Consider the following 17,117-nt stretch of genomic DNA (forward strand, 5'->3'; position numbering starts at 1 on the left):
GGAGTTAGCGGTGCTGAGGCTCTGAAGTGTACCCATAATGCGGCATCTGTTGCGTGGCATTCGCTTTGGCTGTGTGTGATGCAACGTTGCCGTTGGAAATTGCCTGTGATGCGTTGGTTAAAATAAGCAACTTAGTTGGTTGTTGCGCTTTTATCAACATTTTGCGGTCGTTCTCTCCATTTTTTTCTTATTTTCAGGTAGCTTTTTTAATAGTAGTAAATATGTGCTAGTATGTTTAGGTATAAGAGCTGAGCGCTTCCTTTGGAGTGTTTTTAAATTATTTTCTAAAACCGGCATTCGTAAGCTAAGGTTTTCTTAGACGAAATCATCAATAGGCTCCCTTACTGATGATGGGTTAACGATATTGCCACATACGAAACAAGCTCTGAAGTATTGATACCAACAAGAGAATCCTTACTTGGCAAGTTTTACTGATGACAAATAAAAAAACACAGCAATTTGACAACAGCAACGTTTCCAGTTACAGTGTAACTCTATAGGCATAAAACTCGTGTAAGTAATCAGGAAAGCTGCAATCCTGAGTTTGTTTTGTTGCCTCGAAGTTCGAGCCTGAGCGTTGCAGAGGTCTCCATCTGTGCTTTGCTCAGAATTGCAGAGAACCTGTTGTTGGCGGTCATCCTGTATACATATATAACAAGCTTTCTTTATAAAGCATTAGTTCTTAATCTACTTGGATGTCCCGAAAGTTGGGGAATATTAAATTCTCTCAGTTAGTAAATATCTACAAGTCTAAGCAATAGTAATAGCTTTGGTTTTCTTACTTTAATAGTCCCTTCTTATATCTTGCCTGTTTTAAAGAAAGTTGAAATTTAGGGCCCAATTTGTGACAGCTACGGGCTCAACCCGAAGCTTTGAAATACTGTTAGTAGACAGTAAAAAGTACTGAGTTTCAGGAACGATGTTAAAAAAACATTTAAAAATATATTTAAATTTAATGCTATCCTTAAAATAATGCTATCAATGTACTTCAGCGGTTTGATTATCCGGTTTGTTTCATGAAGGGTGTTTTCAAAGGTATGTCGTTTTCTAGATGGATTTCAAAGGCAGCTGAAATTCTAGTTTTGTGTGGCAAACTGATAGTGACCAATCCTGCAAATACAAAAGCTATCCCCATAAAAAACAACCCTTTATTATATCTCCCACGGTAATCTCTGTAACTTTTCCACTTTGAGTACCGTTATCTCATATTGAAGCGCTGAATATATATATTTTACGCTTTGCATATATGTGTGTGTTAGTTTATAGATTTAAGCATCGAGCTTTAATAACACCAAACCACCTGCCTGCACCCAATGATTCGCCACCATGCACAGCAACCTGTACAATTTCATTCACAAGTAAACATGCATACCTCTATATACTCGTATAGAAATGTGTCTATGTTGTTGCATATACCCAGATTTTTTATGTGCCATTGCAGCTTGGATGTTCCGGTATTTATGTACGCAACAATTTGTATGCCGCACTCAATGGGTTCTGTACACACACACACACACCTGGATGTATGGGTGTCTGCATGTAAACAAAAGTAAAGGTATGCGTCTGGATATTTGTCTGTCGGTTTTGCTTACGCAAAAGTGATGCTTCAGCGTACATCCACCGCATTTCCACTGTGAGCCATGCCATTATACACACATAAATCTATATAAAGCAATGTGTGCATTAGTATGTCGAAGTAGAATCTCAGATGAATATGCATGTACGGGTGAATATGTAGGTAAATCTAGAGTTACCCAGTAGATAAACTATCGACTGCATTACTAGTAACACTCATTGGATTTTGGGTTCGAATCCCCACTATTTTTGAAAAGTCATATTTTGGATTTTTTCTTCGCGCGGAAAACAGATCCTCTTGACAGTAAGTGTAGTTTTGAAATTTACTAAATCTTCATCTCCTAAGAAGAGCCTTCAACACTTCTACAACCGGTAAGATCAAGAGAACTGGTCCAAACATCTAGCAGAACTTTACTAATAATATTTATAATTACAGTTAGAAACTCCTCATCCTGCTTGGCTGTGACTTAAATCTATTTCGTGGTAAAAATTAAAGTTTTCAAGTAAGTAGTCTTGAGTTTAAAACTTTCTAATCTTTAAATTTTTGCATCATGATAGTAATTTCGTATAGTGAAGTTTTGAAGTTAACATCAGACCATACCACTAAATAGTTCGGATTCCTCAATATTATAATAGTATCACTAAACTGACCCATGATGTTGTTCTTTACATCCTCATGTACTTGATAGTCACCTTGAAAATTGGGTTTGCCATCCAGAACGAAGTGAGGGTGTGTAGCATTGCGAGCTGAGTCCCATTTGGCATTTCCGTTAAGGAGACACTGTTTGTATATATGCGAAATGGTTCCATAGTTTTCGAGATATGGACTTTTTTAACAAATGCTTTTTTCTCTCACAGAAGCGGTTGATGTTGAAATCGTCGATATCGGAGTTCCAAATGCTATCTTTCATACAAATTGGTCAGTCAAACTCAAGTTCATGGATGAAAAACTCTTCTAATCGAAACTATTGCTTATAAAATTAAAAATTTTATTAAAAACTTTTTTATTCGACAAGAAAAACTATTGTCATGAAAAATTTTGCATATTATTGAGATCGGACCACTATAGTATATAATAGCCATACAAACTAACCGAACAAAATCAACATAATAATTTTTTTCCTTGCTTAGTAACCCTAATTCGAATGAAAGTTTTCGTTTATCAAAAAGCATGGAAAGAAAGCATACTCGGTGCTTTTGCACATATTTGTGTATGCCTAGGCAACGAGTTGGCAGAGATCGTTGCACACAGCTTAAACTGCCAGCCACTTGTCTATGAAACGTTTTCTCTTTCACCCACTGCCACAACGCTGCATATTCGTTGTTTGTATATATTTGTCGGGAATGGATTGCCAGCGAACTTTTAACGATGGCAACGCATCCTTGAAATATCCTTGTTTGTATTTGTATTGAAAATTGCACTCAAGGCAAGCATGAAGCACAGTAACGATAGAAACACCCACAAAGCAGAAGCAGCAAAAACAAAAAAAGATCTGAACGTAGAGAGCAAAACAAGGACGAACAGTAAAACAATTTCAGCAACTGATTTGATGATGAAACACAGGCAAGTTGCACGACATTTAGACATTCGGTTCTGTTGGTTTGCCCATTCAACGCGCTGGCTGACACGCCGGCAATTCGAAAATTCAACGCCTGCTAACTTTGCCGCAGACAAGCACACAGACAGTGCATGAATGAAACCATTTAGCTATGTGCAACATGGCTCTAAATCTATTTAAAACGCAATGAAATTGACGTTGCATTGATCGTGTTGCAGCATCGTGGTGGCAACGCCGGCTCGTGTTTATCCGTATTGTAGTAGAAAATTGCCAACAGTTAATAGTGGCTTTTTTTGTGCCTTCTGCGCCTAAAGCTATTGAATGTTTGTTGTTGTTGTGTTGCTAGAGAAAATAAAATTCGTTTATTCGTAATAGCTTTGGATGGCCTAACACTTGTTCACAGCTTAAATAACAAATTAAATTTTGAAAGTTTATACGCAGCGCGTATATTACGCAATACTCGTTGCAGGCTAAGACATTCTCCGCACAGTCATTGTTTTGTGTATTATTTGTGGTAACTTCAATATGCTTGTGTATCTGCGCTTTTGCGGTTTACCGGCTGAAGTGGCGGTTAGATTTGCCTTGTACAAGTGTATGCATTTGGTGGTTATGCCGTTAGTGTTGCACACACTAATTTGCCGCTATTCATCAGAGTTTGGCACCACGGCGGTCGCGCAACTTCTTGGAAAGCAAATTGACAGCATTCAAGCACATCGGCGACCCATTGACGCTTATTTGGTGACCTTCTGGTGAAACATCCAATTATGCGTTATGTCATGTTATTATTTTTTATTTATTGCAGGACTTTATTTAAAATATTTACTAAGCCTTCTAATTTGTGTTGTCATGTGTTGTCTCTCTGTTTTTTCGAGTTCCTCGTATTGAAAGAAAGCCCCTACCCTCATTTATTCATAGGAAGCATATGCAATTCTGATACATATTTCGAGTTTATTGATTTCCGTGATGCACATATATAAGTGCAATGATAAACATTTTCTTTTTAAGTGTATACAGTAGGCTTTTTAATAAAATAATAGGGGTTAGTCTTTAGTGATTTTCAAAAATTTAATGAAAAAATATGTTCCATTGTGTCATCAGCCATTTACCTATATTTTCTTGGTACTTGAAGTTAGAATACTCTGTAGAGATACCGTTAAAGACATGCCTCGTTCTGGACAACCTTCGACCTTTTTAACTGATAAAAATATTAAAAATGTGATGGAAGGTGTTTGACAATCGTCAGGCAAGTGTTTGAGAGATGGCAAGAGAGCTCGACATCTCTCGCAAGTCCATTTGAGTGAGTTTGGTGTATATTTTGGGTATGAAATGCGTTCTTGCTCGACTCGTCCCGATAAAGCTCAATTGCTTTAAAAAAGAGTACCGTATACAGGCCTCTTTGCATATACTTGATCGTGCGATTGGAACGAATTTAGAGCCAAAAACACAATAAATACCATCGATCAACCACCATATTCACCAGATTTGGCTCCGTGTGATTTTTTTTTGTTCCCGAAACTGAAATAGCCATATCAAAGTGTGTATGAAAAGTTTTTCAAGGAATAGCAAAATCGTTTACATACGAGTATAACGTCTGGTGGGGATTGCTTTGAAGTCAACAAAATAAGTATTGATCAGTAATTAAATATTTTGATTTTTGTTACGATTTCCGGGTATTTTTCAATATATACATATATATATATTTATAATATCAGTTAAGTGTTGAAAAATTAGGATGCATCGAAGTAAACAAAGACAAATTTCGAAAGCATATATTATATTTTTGCTAAATGTCTTATATGAGTTAATTCTTTATAATTTTCTTGTTATAAATAACTTTTAAAGATCAGCAACAATTTTTAATATTGAAACTTAGTGATATAGGGACACAGAGAGTGCTGTTCAAATTATCAAAATTATCAGAAAACGTAATCAAATGATTGCGAATATATTCTCATATTTCAGCATATTGTGGACAATTTCTTCGAGCTTTGCGGTTAACTAGGGAAATTTCGACTATCAACACTAAACCTTTCCAAGATACACTTTCCGGAACAGTCCTTACTTTGAAAAAATCTGTATCTCTCATAAATTGCCGTATTGAGGACCAACAAAAGCTTTCAGCTTTTCCACACGTAAATCAGGGGTAGTTTACAAATGTCACTAAAAATATCTTTTCACGCCTAATGTTTTGACAAAAAATTTTATAATTTCTAATATGATCACGTGTTAAAACATAGAGTTCATTCTGAGAACATTTTGAAGGTCTCTAACCCTCTTATTCACAATAATTGGTAGACTGTACTAATACAATAATATACTAATATCTGGGAATTCGGCGACATCATTATTTCTAAGTAGTGCATTCAAATTACTTTTGAAAGGAAAGGGAAATTTAAATTTACTAAAGAAGGTCATTTTGTTTATCATAATTCTCGATATCTCCACGTTTGAGTTTCAGTAAACCCTTAAAATATTCGACTTAATTTTTTGCATTATTATCTTTATTAACTATAAAAAAAATACTTTCTACATATGTATATGTGTAATACGTAATTTATGTGACTGAAGTACTTTCGCGAAGTACTCCTTTCTGCGTAAGGAGACTGGAAGTAATGTTAACATAATGTTTATATGCGGGAAGCAGGCTCGCAGAATCCTATTAATGACTGGGAAACAAAATTTTTATTTCTCACAAGCCAATATTAATCAAAATATTAAATATGCGATTATTTGAAAAACTGCTGTGAAATTTTTCATTAACCGAGTAAAGCGCCATAAGTGGCATGTCATTAAAAAAACAACTGCGTGATTTTAAAAAGGTATTTTTGCGGTTTGTTATCATTTTTTCGCCTTACATTATTTTACATTGAAGTGTCAACTGAAGAGTTTTTTGTGTGGCTTTATTCCCCGTTTCTATGAGTTTTGTTCAAGGGTATCAGGTAGATAAGCGGAAGAAAATTTTCTTGAATTACAAATACATGTATTTCCTCAATTATACATGTTTTTGTATATTTTTTTATAAAAAATAAAGTTTTCTTTTAGGAAACTCATAATTTGGTTAAATCTACTTACTATGAAAAGTGCCGAGGCCATTATATGGCTGATTATGCATTGTATTTTAATGTCTATTTAATCAAAAAATTAAATTTTCTACAAATTAATGCATGCGTACAACTACACATTTTACGTTAATATCCAAATTGTCAACGAAATCGACAATTACACATCCGATAACTTTTTCAGATTTAGACTTCACAGTGCTAGGATATAAGCCAATCAGCCCTAAGACTGAAAAGTACGCTCATCACAAATACATTTTTTTGATTTCATCTCTCTGTGCACTCACAACAACATTTTGTACTTCTTGGTCAACAATTCCGTCGCAATTCCCATCAGTTGCCAGTCTACATCCATCTACGTCTTGCCAACTTGACAAGTGGTTGCCCAGCTTTTGCAGCAACTTCTATTCCAATTACCATCGCTGCAGCCACCTACTGTCAACCGCTGCGGACTGCTACTCCACCAGCTTCACCTACATACATACATAAACTTGGCGCTTAGTCGACTCTAGGCAAACTACGGGCCGCTGCTCGCAAGAAATGCTTTAATATTAGAAAGTAGTAGGAAGCAATTATTTCTTCACTTTATTTTCCTTTCAACACTATTTTCTATTTCTCATAAATGTGCGCTCTGCTGCTTTGCGTGCTCAACGGCCGGCAAACCAAGTTCCTCACTCACCCACATCAGAAGTGTGGAATTTTTCACTCTGGCTAATAATTAAACTTTGCGTAAAAGTTGTAAAATTCACCACTTTCTCTGCAACAAAATCAGTTGTTGTTGTTGTGATTTAAGCTAACTGTTTTATATACAGTATTTGGCGTAGTTCATCGACTCAACTCCGGCAGCTTGGCGGTTTTCCCTTATATTTCTGTTGTTGTTTATTGTTGTTTGCTGGCGCTTGCTCCACTTCTGGTTCTGTTCATTTTTTCCAGCTTCTTGTGTCTATTTCACTTATTTGCATTCTGTGGCAAGCCACATCTCTGCGGTTGTTATTGTTACTTTTAATGTTTATTATACTCTCGCAACAATGTTGCTAACGAGAGTATTATAGTTTTGTTCACATAACGGTTGTTTGTAAGTCCTAAAACTAAAAGAGTCAGATATAGGGTTATATATACCAAAGTGATCAGGGCGACGAGTAGAGTCGAAATCCGGATGTCTGTCTGTCCGTCTCGTCTGTCCGTCCGTCCGTCCGTTTGTCCGTCCGTCCGTCCGTCTGTCCGTCCGTCCGTGCAAGCTGTAACTTGAGTAAAAATTGAGATATCATGATGAAACTTGGTACACGTATTCCTTGGCTCCATAAGAAGGTTAAGTTCGAAGATGGGCAAAATCGGCTAACTGCCACGCCCACAAAATGGCGGAAACCGAAAACCTATAAAGTGTCATAACTAAGCCATAAATAAAGATATTAAAATGAAATTTGGCACAAAGGATCGCATTAAGGAGGGACATATTTGGACGTAATTTTTTTGGAAAAGTGGGCGTGGCCCCGCCCCCTACTAAGTTTTTTGTATATATCTCGGAAACTATTATAGCTATGTCAACCAAACTCTACAGAGTCGTTTTCTTCAGGTATTTCCATATACAGTTCAAAAATGGAAGAAATCGGATAATAACCACGCCCACCTCCCATACAAAGGTTATGTTCAAAATCACTAAAAGTGCGTTAACCGACTAACAAAAAACGTCAGAAACACTAAATTTTACGGAAGAAGTGGCAGAAGGAAGCTGCACCCAGGCTTTTTCTAAAATTGAAAATGGGCGTGGCCTCGCCCAATTTATGGACCAAAAACCATATCTCGGGAACTACTAGACCGATTTCAATGAAATTCGGTATGTGACATTTTCTTAACACCTTGATGACATGTACATAATATGGGTGAAATCGGTTAAGAATCACGCCTTTTCAATATAACGCTATTTTGAATTCCATCTGATGCCTTCTCTGTATAATACGAGTATATACATTAGGAACGAATGATGATAGCGGAATAAAACTTTACACAAATACGGTATTTGAAAAATATGTAAATGACGGATAATGAAATCTCGATTATCACTTTATCGTGCGAGAGTATAAAATGTTCGGTGACACCCGAACTTAGCCCTTCCTTACTTGTTTATAATATTTTTGTGTTGTTGTTTTTAGTTGTCTATGTAGGCTGCAGCTTAAAGTGTTATTGCTTTTAATACTTTCATTGAGGCTTCCTCACCAAACCAGCCTTAATTAGTTTGCTCGCCATTTTTGCTTCAAACAAACTGCGAAGATTGTTTTCTTATTGAGGCTTTGTTTGGCATAAAGTGTTTAACGATAATTTCATTTGCATTTCAGTGCAAAATTTGCGTATTCAAAAGTTTTGGTTAGTTTAAATGAATTATATTTATTTTAGTTGTGATTTTATGGAAATAAATACAAGTTTAGTCTTTAAGCTTGAAACTAAGCGTGAAACTTCGAAAATATTTTTGGTATTTAATTCAAATAATATAAAAGAAGTAAAGAAGTGCGAAGTTCGAGTATGACCAAACATTTCATACTCTTGCAACTTGCAAGGATTAAAGACAAGAAAGTACCTTCAAGTATATAAGGCCTGTTAGTTATATGCGGTCTAGGGTGATTTTTCACCCAATTTTATACATTCTAAGCAGAAATATATAATATTATAAGAAAAACGCGCTTTTTAAATTTTATTAAGATAACTCAATACTGGCCGATATATATATGCAGTATAAAGTCACCAGGAAGTTCAAAAATATTTACATTAGGTATAAAGGGCTACAGAGTGTATTGACTCCATTCAATATATTTGTAGCACACATGCATACTATCATCAGTAAAGGATTCTCTTTGAATTTAAGTTATAAATCTGACACATTAACCAATATATTCGGTAAAAAGTCAACTATTGGTACTGAAGTCTAAATACTCAAAACCTACCGTCTTGAACAGTTTATGTAAGATTTGGCCAATTTTTGCCCCTAAAGTCGTATACTCCAAAGAAATTTTTCGTGTAAGGTTTTATAACATCATATTAATTTTCCACTTGATTTTTACACTCGAAAGTAAAGAATCAGATGAAATTTAAAATTGTGTTATATAGGAAGTAGGCCTACTTCCCCGTACTTACATATTTCTTACTTGTCTCCAAAATACCTTAACAAAAAAAAATTACATCGTCTGGTTTACGGATGTTCTTCTAGCTTAATAAACTATATAAATCGAAATAAAATTCAGAATCCCACGATATTATGTCAGGTGGATATAATTTAAAAAGAAATAATTAAAAATATTTTCGGCGAAAAATTACATTATATTTTTTCTTGTGATTTGTTGAGGTAATTTATCGAGCTACACTAACTTACCGGTCCTCTTATGAAAGGTAATTATTTTAAATTATTATCCAATTACAATAAAAAACAACTGAGATGTAGACGTTTACAAGGCGAGTTTAGGTCTCATTATACTTGTATGTGTTTCAAATTTGTGAGAAAAGTGAGAAACTGATTTCTTAAATTTTCAGTACCAACTTTTAGTTGGCTTAGGACTTAGTTAATATTTCATGTCGATGATAACTACTAAATTTTGTCTTTATTTTTGCCTGGTATTTTCTAAATGGTAATGATAACAATCCCTGAAAAGGTGGCGGCATTAAAAATGGTCTTGTATGAGAATATTTGCTAGCTGCAAAATGCAGTTAAACTCAGTGAAATTATTTGTAATATGCGAAACATATAATAATAACGAAATCTTCTCTTCATCTTCATCTTTAACTTTATGACATAGTATTTACATTAAACTTGTTAAAGGAAGTGCTCTAAGCTAAATCGTCATCACGCTTTTCTTAAATTTTTTTGTAAAATGTGAGTTTTTTAAAGATAACAGCACTGTATTAAGGTTTGCGTAAAATAGTTTAATACATACGACGCATTATACAATAATGTTGAAAAGGAATACATGTATTAATTTCAACAAGGCTTTTTCTTCCACGGATATACATATTTATCCTTTATGGACAGACGAACAAATAGACATCTGGAAATGAGTTTTTCTCCCCATCATCTCCATTTATCTCGGTTATTAAAAATTATTTTATTCATTGTACCATATTCTGTAAGATATACATATGTGATATTTTTCTGCCCACAATGTGCAAAAATTTTTTTTAAAATTTAAACAGAAAGGCAAGCAAAAACGTTAACTTCGGCTGCACCAAAGCTGATATACCCTTCACAGGTGCATTTCTTTTAGTAAATATGTGTTCAGTTTATATGGAAGCTTTATGCTATAGTAATCCGATCTGAACAATTCTTTCGGAGATTATATTATTACCTTAAGCAGTAATCCATGTCAAATTTCGTGAAGATACCACGTCAAATGCAAAAGTTTTCCATATCAGCGTTAGATTCCGATCGTTCGGTTTTTATGGTAGCTACTTATATGCTATAGTTAACCGATCTGAGCAATTTCTTCGGAGATTACATTGTGGCCTTAGAAAATAATCTATACCAAATTTCGTGAATATATCTTGTCAAATTCAAAAGTATTATATACAAGAATTTTTTCCGATCGTTCAGTTTGTATGGCAGCTATATGTTATAGTGGTCCGATATCGGCAGTTCCGACAAACAAGTAGCTTCTTGAAGAGAAAATGACGTTTGCAAAATTTCAAAACGATATCTTAAAACCTGAGGGACTAGTTCGTATATATACAGACGGACGGACAGACGGACAGACAGACGGACGGACAGACGGACGGACAGACGGACGGACAGACAGACAGACGGACATGGCTAAATCGACTCAGCTCAACATACTGATCATTTATATATGTATATACTTTATAGGATCTCCGACGCTTCCTACTGGGGGTTACAAACTTCGTGACAAACTTAATATACCCTGTTCTGGGTATAATAATACTATCATTTCCAAATTGTAGATGATAAGAGAATTTTGAATTCTCTGAAACATTCTGCTGTAATCTTTCTATATCTGTTAAATATTCAAAGTTATCTTTAAATGAGATTATAAATGAACAAATCTAATTGAATTATTTGCTGAAAAACTAAGTGACGGAGCTTGAAAAGCTCCACAAAATCGTCGTTGGTGTGACCTCACTCTCTGCATATGTTTAGGTTTAATTAATATTAGGCCAATAATATTATAAACGAAGGGCTAAACAATTTTTTAACAGTTAGGGGTTTCAAATAGTCTTATAAAGTTATAAGTTATGACCTACCGAAAACATAGCTTTGAGAATTGTGTTTGCTTAAACCGAATCTGTATGTAATCCAACAACAACTTTTTTAAACAAATGTAAAAATTTATGTGACCGCAAATAGCTCTCCTATGATACTTAAAGGTAAGAATATGATGTTAACCACAAATACCATACAGAACTCTCAACACATTAGTCGCGTTTTTTTTCAAAACGGTGTTTTCAGAGTCGGTGAGGTAAATTTCTCCACAACGCTTAAAACGCAATCGTACAAGTTCTTCGATCAATACGTGCAAATTTCCATCGTAATAAATAATAAAAATCTTCCTTACCGCCAGATACCTTTTTTGGAGGTTCACCTGGAGATCGAGTGTGGGATCAAGGTTATTCAAATTTTTTCAAAATAAATCACGAAATATTGAAATACATTTAATTTTGTTTTTACATATTATTTGTAATACTATACATATATATATATAGTTATTTAATAAATTAAATGTCTCTTTAAAAAAATCACAAAAACGCTATTTTTATTACTTTCCGATGAATGTAATAAACAGTAATAAATTAAAAAAGAGCTTATTTTATAAGCAGTTGAAACACATAGCTTAATAAATGGAACTTCCTTATTTTTAAAGAGGGGGACTAAAGGAGATTCGCAACACAAAAACATTAAATCGTATCCCCATTTTTACATACTCCCAAAATGTACAATACGTGAAATAAAAACAAAATCACAATACTCCACAAAATCAAAAATAATGCAAATAGTACTAAATACCTAATTATAATATATATATAAATTTGTTAAAAACAAAAAGTAAAAAAGTGAAATTGGGCACCGCTCTCTTTTTGCTGAAGTCCCATGTCTAGGGACCCAACCAACCATTTCGATAAAATTTAGAACAAGGCATTCTTCTTTCGCTCTTATCACATTGTGAAAACGTACAACAACCACTCCTACTTCCCATATAGCACAATTATAAATTCCACTTCATTCATTCAGTTTCCAGCACACAAATCAAGAAGTAATTAATGAAACGAGATAAAACTAAGCACGAATCATGGTGTCTTTAGTGTGTGCCATCTTATGACCAAAATTGCTTAAATTCAATAAAAATAGTTCAAGCCCCTACGTACCGGCAATTTAGACCCCGGTACCTTTAGTTGGTAAAAGTGCTTCCCTAAGCTCCCATATACTTAACATAAAGTTCATCGAACTTCCGGGTGACTTATGCCAATATCTGAGTTATCCCATTGAAAATAAGAGAGCGTATTTTATGCCTAAAATAGATAAATTTGAGCGAATTTTTTGTGCCTAAAATAGATAAATTTGAACGAAAACTTGACCTAGCTGCCAAATAACCAATATCAGGATTTTCGAACATCCGGCTGACTTTAATCTATATGATTGGTTTTACACCTTAAAGTATTTCCCTGGCTTTGAATTTTGCAAGTTGCAAGAGTGTAAAATGTTCGGCTCTACCCGAATTTAACGCTTCCTTACATATTTTATATAATTGTTTTCGACTTTTAACATAAAATGATAAAACAATAAGCCTATGTCCGTCCCCCAGTTCGAAGCTACTAAATTTCCGCCAAATCAGTTCATGGTGGCATTGCAAAAAAGTCCTTCGTTAGGACCTTCAAGAGGGCTAAAGAAATACCAGTACAAATTTTCACGCCTTTTCGTGCTGTGGACGCAAATAACGAAATAGCATTTTATTTTTTTATATATAAATTAATAACAAAATTTTGATTTGAAAGCCGTATGTTTACTTATATTATATAAAATTCAGATTATAAATCTTTTTGTTAAAACTATTTTGTGCTCGCTTCATTTATATATCGCTGGAAGCTTATATATGTTATTATACTAAACCCTTCAGACTATTAGTTTTTACCAATTGGAAAATTTTCGTATTATTTAACAATTTGTTCCAAAAAAGTGGAAGATAAAATTGGAGGTATTTAGGTATCAGAACCCAAAAACTGTTTTTGTTCTAGAAATCTAGAAGTACTTTATCTGCAAGTTCTAGAACGCAAACAATTTGGTTCTGATGACTGCAACCTACAAAACATTGATCTTATTTCCTAAAGTTCCGAATAACTTATATAATGACCGAGCATAAGAGTACAATATTTATGACAGAGTCGTAAATAAAAATGCAACATTTTATACTATACTCTCGGCTAAAGTCGGTCATGCAACAAAAGCGAGACACATTTTTTGCACGATAAAAAATTACATAATTTAAAAAGCAAACTTCTCTCCATGCAATCGATGCTTAAATTGCATTTATCATCGCTTATCTCGAGTATGTGACATATTAATGCCAGCGAACGAAATAATTTGTAAAATTTATTGCAGGAAACACAAAGTTGGCACTGGCAAATGCCTGTACATACATATGCAGCGACATATATTTATATTATATTATGCATTAATGCAATGCGTTGAATAAATAATAGTGTAATGAATCATTTGATTGGCTGGCGAACAGAAAAAATTAACAAAACAAAATAGCAATGCGAAAGCGACAAGATAAATTATGTTAAATGGACGCTGTGCTGCCATAAAGTAGTAAAGTCGAAAAGGCAAGATTTTAAGCAAATTAGTTTGGGGAATGTGGTTATACGGGGGACTCAAAAGTACAACTTGAAAAAATGGAAAAGCAAAATATGGATTCTACACAGTTTAGCTACCGATAAGTAAATGTAAATGTAAGAAACGCGCCTGTAAGCAGAAAAGCCAACAGCAGTGACACGAATATTATAACGTTGATGGCAAGCAGTGACGACACTGCTGGCGTCAGTGCTGGCTGCAGCCCTATAGCCCCCACTCAACCGCAGACAACCATTGGCCGCAACTGCTGCATATAATTTTGAAAACACTCAACAGCGAAAATCAGCAAGAAATAACTGCCTTGCTGGCTGCCGCCGTCACTTAAGACAATACAAAGACAATACACCCATCTCCAACCCGCGCGGATTTACAACAAATGTGCTGCACTCACCTGGCTTGTTGCTATTATTATTGCCGGCTGAGATTTGTTGCTGTTGCTGCGTCTGCTGGGATTGCTGTTGCTGCTGATTCGGTGGCAGCTGTTGCTGTTGTGACTGCGGATGCTGACCGTTATGCTGTAAATGCGACTGCTGGCCGACGCCACCAGCTCCATTTGCCGCAACAGCTGCCGGATGTATGGCGAGCAGTTTCGTTTCCGGTGGCTTATGTGGTCCCATTGTAATCGGCGGCGGCGCCCCCATCGCTATGGTGGGAGCTGGCATCATCAGTGTTGACATGGCCAGCATAATTTGCGAATGAATTTTGCCGGTTGCTACTCGAAAACTTTTAAAACAACTGCTGTCCTCTGGCAGCGTCAACTACTTAGCTAGCTGGGTTAGTAGTCGTTCGTTCGCTTGGCGACAACTGGGCGCCCGTTTGTTTGACACTATTAAAAACAAAAGTGGACGTTGCTGCTTAGTTGATGTGGTGCGGTGCGGTGCGGTGCGGTGCGGTGTTGAAGGCCACTGACTGGCTGGCTGGCTTGCTGAGTGGCCGACTGGTTTTGGCGCGACTGGACGTTTGGTTTCCGAAGCAATTCAAATATTTTGCGGCTGCTGCTACTTTTGCACTTAATACTGCTGCACGGGCTCACCACTCGCCCGTTGCATGTGTGTTTGTGATTTTAATATGTGCACCAAGAGTGTATAATCTTTATATGTATGCGTGTGTGTGTGGGTATATGTGGTTGCACTTGTACTTTTCCACTTATTGATTAATCTTTAGTGAGAGTGTCAACAAACGGCGTCGGCGGCTCCGTAGCTGGCGCAACACCAGCTTGCAAGGTAAATCTGTTGCTAAAATGATGCTGCTACTTCTTCTGCACACACACACCGTCACTGCAGCGTTTGCAACCGGCTTAGTTGTGGGCGTCTACGGCTGCTGTCCTTTGCTTTTGGCTGTCTGAACTTCGTTTAAGGTCGTCGTACGTTAATTTATAGCACTTTGAGCGTAAAATCTGCTGTCGTCTGCTGCCGCCGCTGCTCCAACTGTCGCACCAACACCTCACTTTCTTACACTTATTGCTTTTCTATTGTTTTTTTGTCTGAATTTTCGTTTGCCGAGCGTCTGCGACGTTAGATTTATAATGACAATTTTACCAATATTTTTCTGTCTGTGTGTATGTGTGCGTGTGTGTCGTTTGCGATTCTTTCTCGACCCGTTTTACATTCGCATACAATAGAATTTTCACTTTTCTTTCGGTTTTCAATTGTTGCCTGGCACTGGCTGTGGCATGTATCTTGACTTGCAACGCAACGTGGCGCATACAGTTATTCGTTCCTACTTGCACTCGTTAGCTTGACTTTTATGGCACACATGTACATACCCACGTGTATATACTTCAAATGTGTAGACCACTATGTACTTAGTTTGTGTGTGTGTGTGTCTGCTAGCTTTTCCGCCGTATTTTCTAGGTTGCTTGTTGCCTTAGCTAACACTGCATCTGCCTTCCTACGCTTTTCGCTTATTCGCTTAGGTTTCTCACTCACTTTCTCGCACAAGCACTGTGTATACACTCACAACTGTTATTTTTCTACACATATATATATAACGAGGGCAACAACATTGCCGCGTTTTATATGGTCATTCAACCGGAAGGAAGCTGTAGCTCGCAATGTTACGTATACGCACCGCCTCCACCAAATGCAACAAATATTTATATACGCGCTGCTCGCTTTTATTTATATTAAATTATATAAGTTTACCGTGGTTATATATGGAAATTAAATTTTTCTCAACACTGCTTTTTGAAATTTTCTTTTTCTTATTATTATTTTTCTTTGAAAATACAAAAAACCGTCTCTTAACTGTAAACGCGCCGCGTACACTTTCAAGTATTTTTTTCCCTGTGCTACAAATCGTAACACCACGTCATCACCATCAGCTGTCACTAATCACTGTCAGCACTCGGCGCGTGTTAATGTGAAATGCCGGAGCGTTCGCGTTGTTTCTGGCGCTTTTTCACACCGCAAGTGCTGCCGCTTTGCCGGTCAGCCGCTGCAGTTGTTATGGCGGCTTTTATGAAACTTACTGGCTTTTAATTTTTAATTTGTCTGTTGCGCTCGCTTTCAATGCAGCGTGTATTCTGCTGTGTGAAAAAATATATAATTTAAATAATAACTTGACTTGGGCGTAATGTAGAAGCGCAAACACTTTCGAATACTGGTCTGGAAAGTTTGCGTATAATTTAATTGCTACTTTTGATTAGTGTGCATATAACAAAGTTTAGTTTTAAAATGAGTTTTTTAGGCGCGCCACTTTTAATTGACTTGTTTATGGAAATTAAATAAATGTTTAAAATGTAGGAGTTAAAAACCAAAAACAGCTAGAATAATAATAAAACTAAACAGTAGCAAAAAATTAAAAAAAAATTAAAAAAAATTTCGAAAATGTAATTAAAAGATACTGACTTTAATTACAAACACCTGAAGCCGAAATGCTTGAAATAAAATTTCAAAAAAAAAAAAAAATTTATGTCAAATATTGGAAATGTTCTTAATTTGTATTTTTCATAAATATATTTAGATTGAAAAAAATTAGGTCTATAAGCTACAAGTTAAAGCAAAATAAATTTAGCTTAATCCAAAAAAAAAAAAATGCTGAGAGTATGGGTTTTTATAAAAAATTGTGCTAAAAGTCTAT

General features: G+C 35.6%; 2 protein-coding genes across 2 annotated transcripts in view; both read right to left on the minus strand.

Moving 5' to 3' along the window:
• The window catches only part of LOC120776321 (nucleolysin TIA-1-like), a 333,892-nt gene that overhangs the window by 298,623 nt on the left and 18,152 nt on the right, over nucleotides 1–17,117 (minus strand). The window lies entirely within an intron of this gene.
• Nucleotides 10,007–16,092, minus strand: LOC120773309 (protein odd-skipped-like). Its single transcript, XM_040102170.1, has 2 exons — nucleotides 14,428–16,092; nucleotides 10,007–10,032 (listed from the first exon to the last, which is right to left on the minus strand). The coding sequence occupies exons 1-2, from the start codon at nucleotides 14,720–14,722 to the stop codon at nucleotides 10,007–10,009; spliced, it is 321 nt and encodes a 106-aa protein (XP_039958104.1). The 5' UTR covers nucleotides 14,723–16,092.

This window comes from Bactrocera tryoni, chromosome 1, assembly GCF_016617805.1.
Source record: "Bactrocera tryoni isolate S06 chromosome 1, CSIRO_BtryS06_freeze2, whole genome shotgun sequence".
Lineage (NCBI taxonomy): Eukaryota > Metazoa > Arthropoda > Insecta > Diptera > Tephritidae > Bactrocera > Bactrocera tryoni.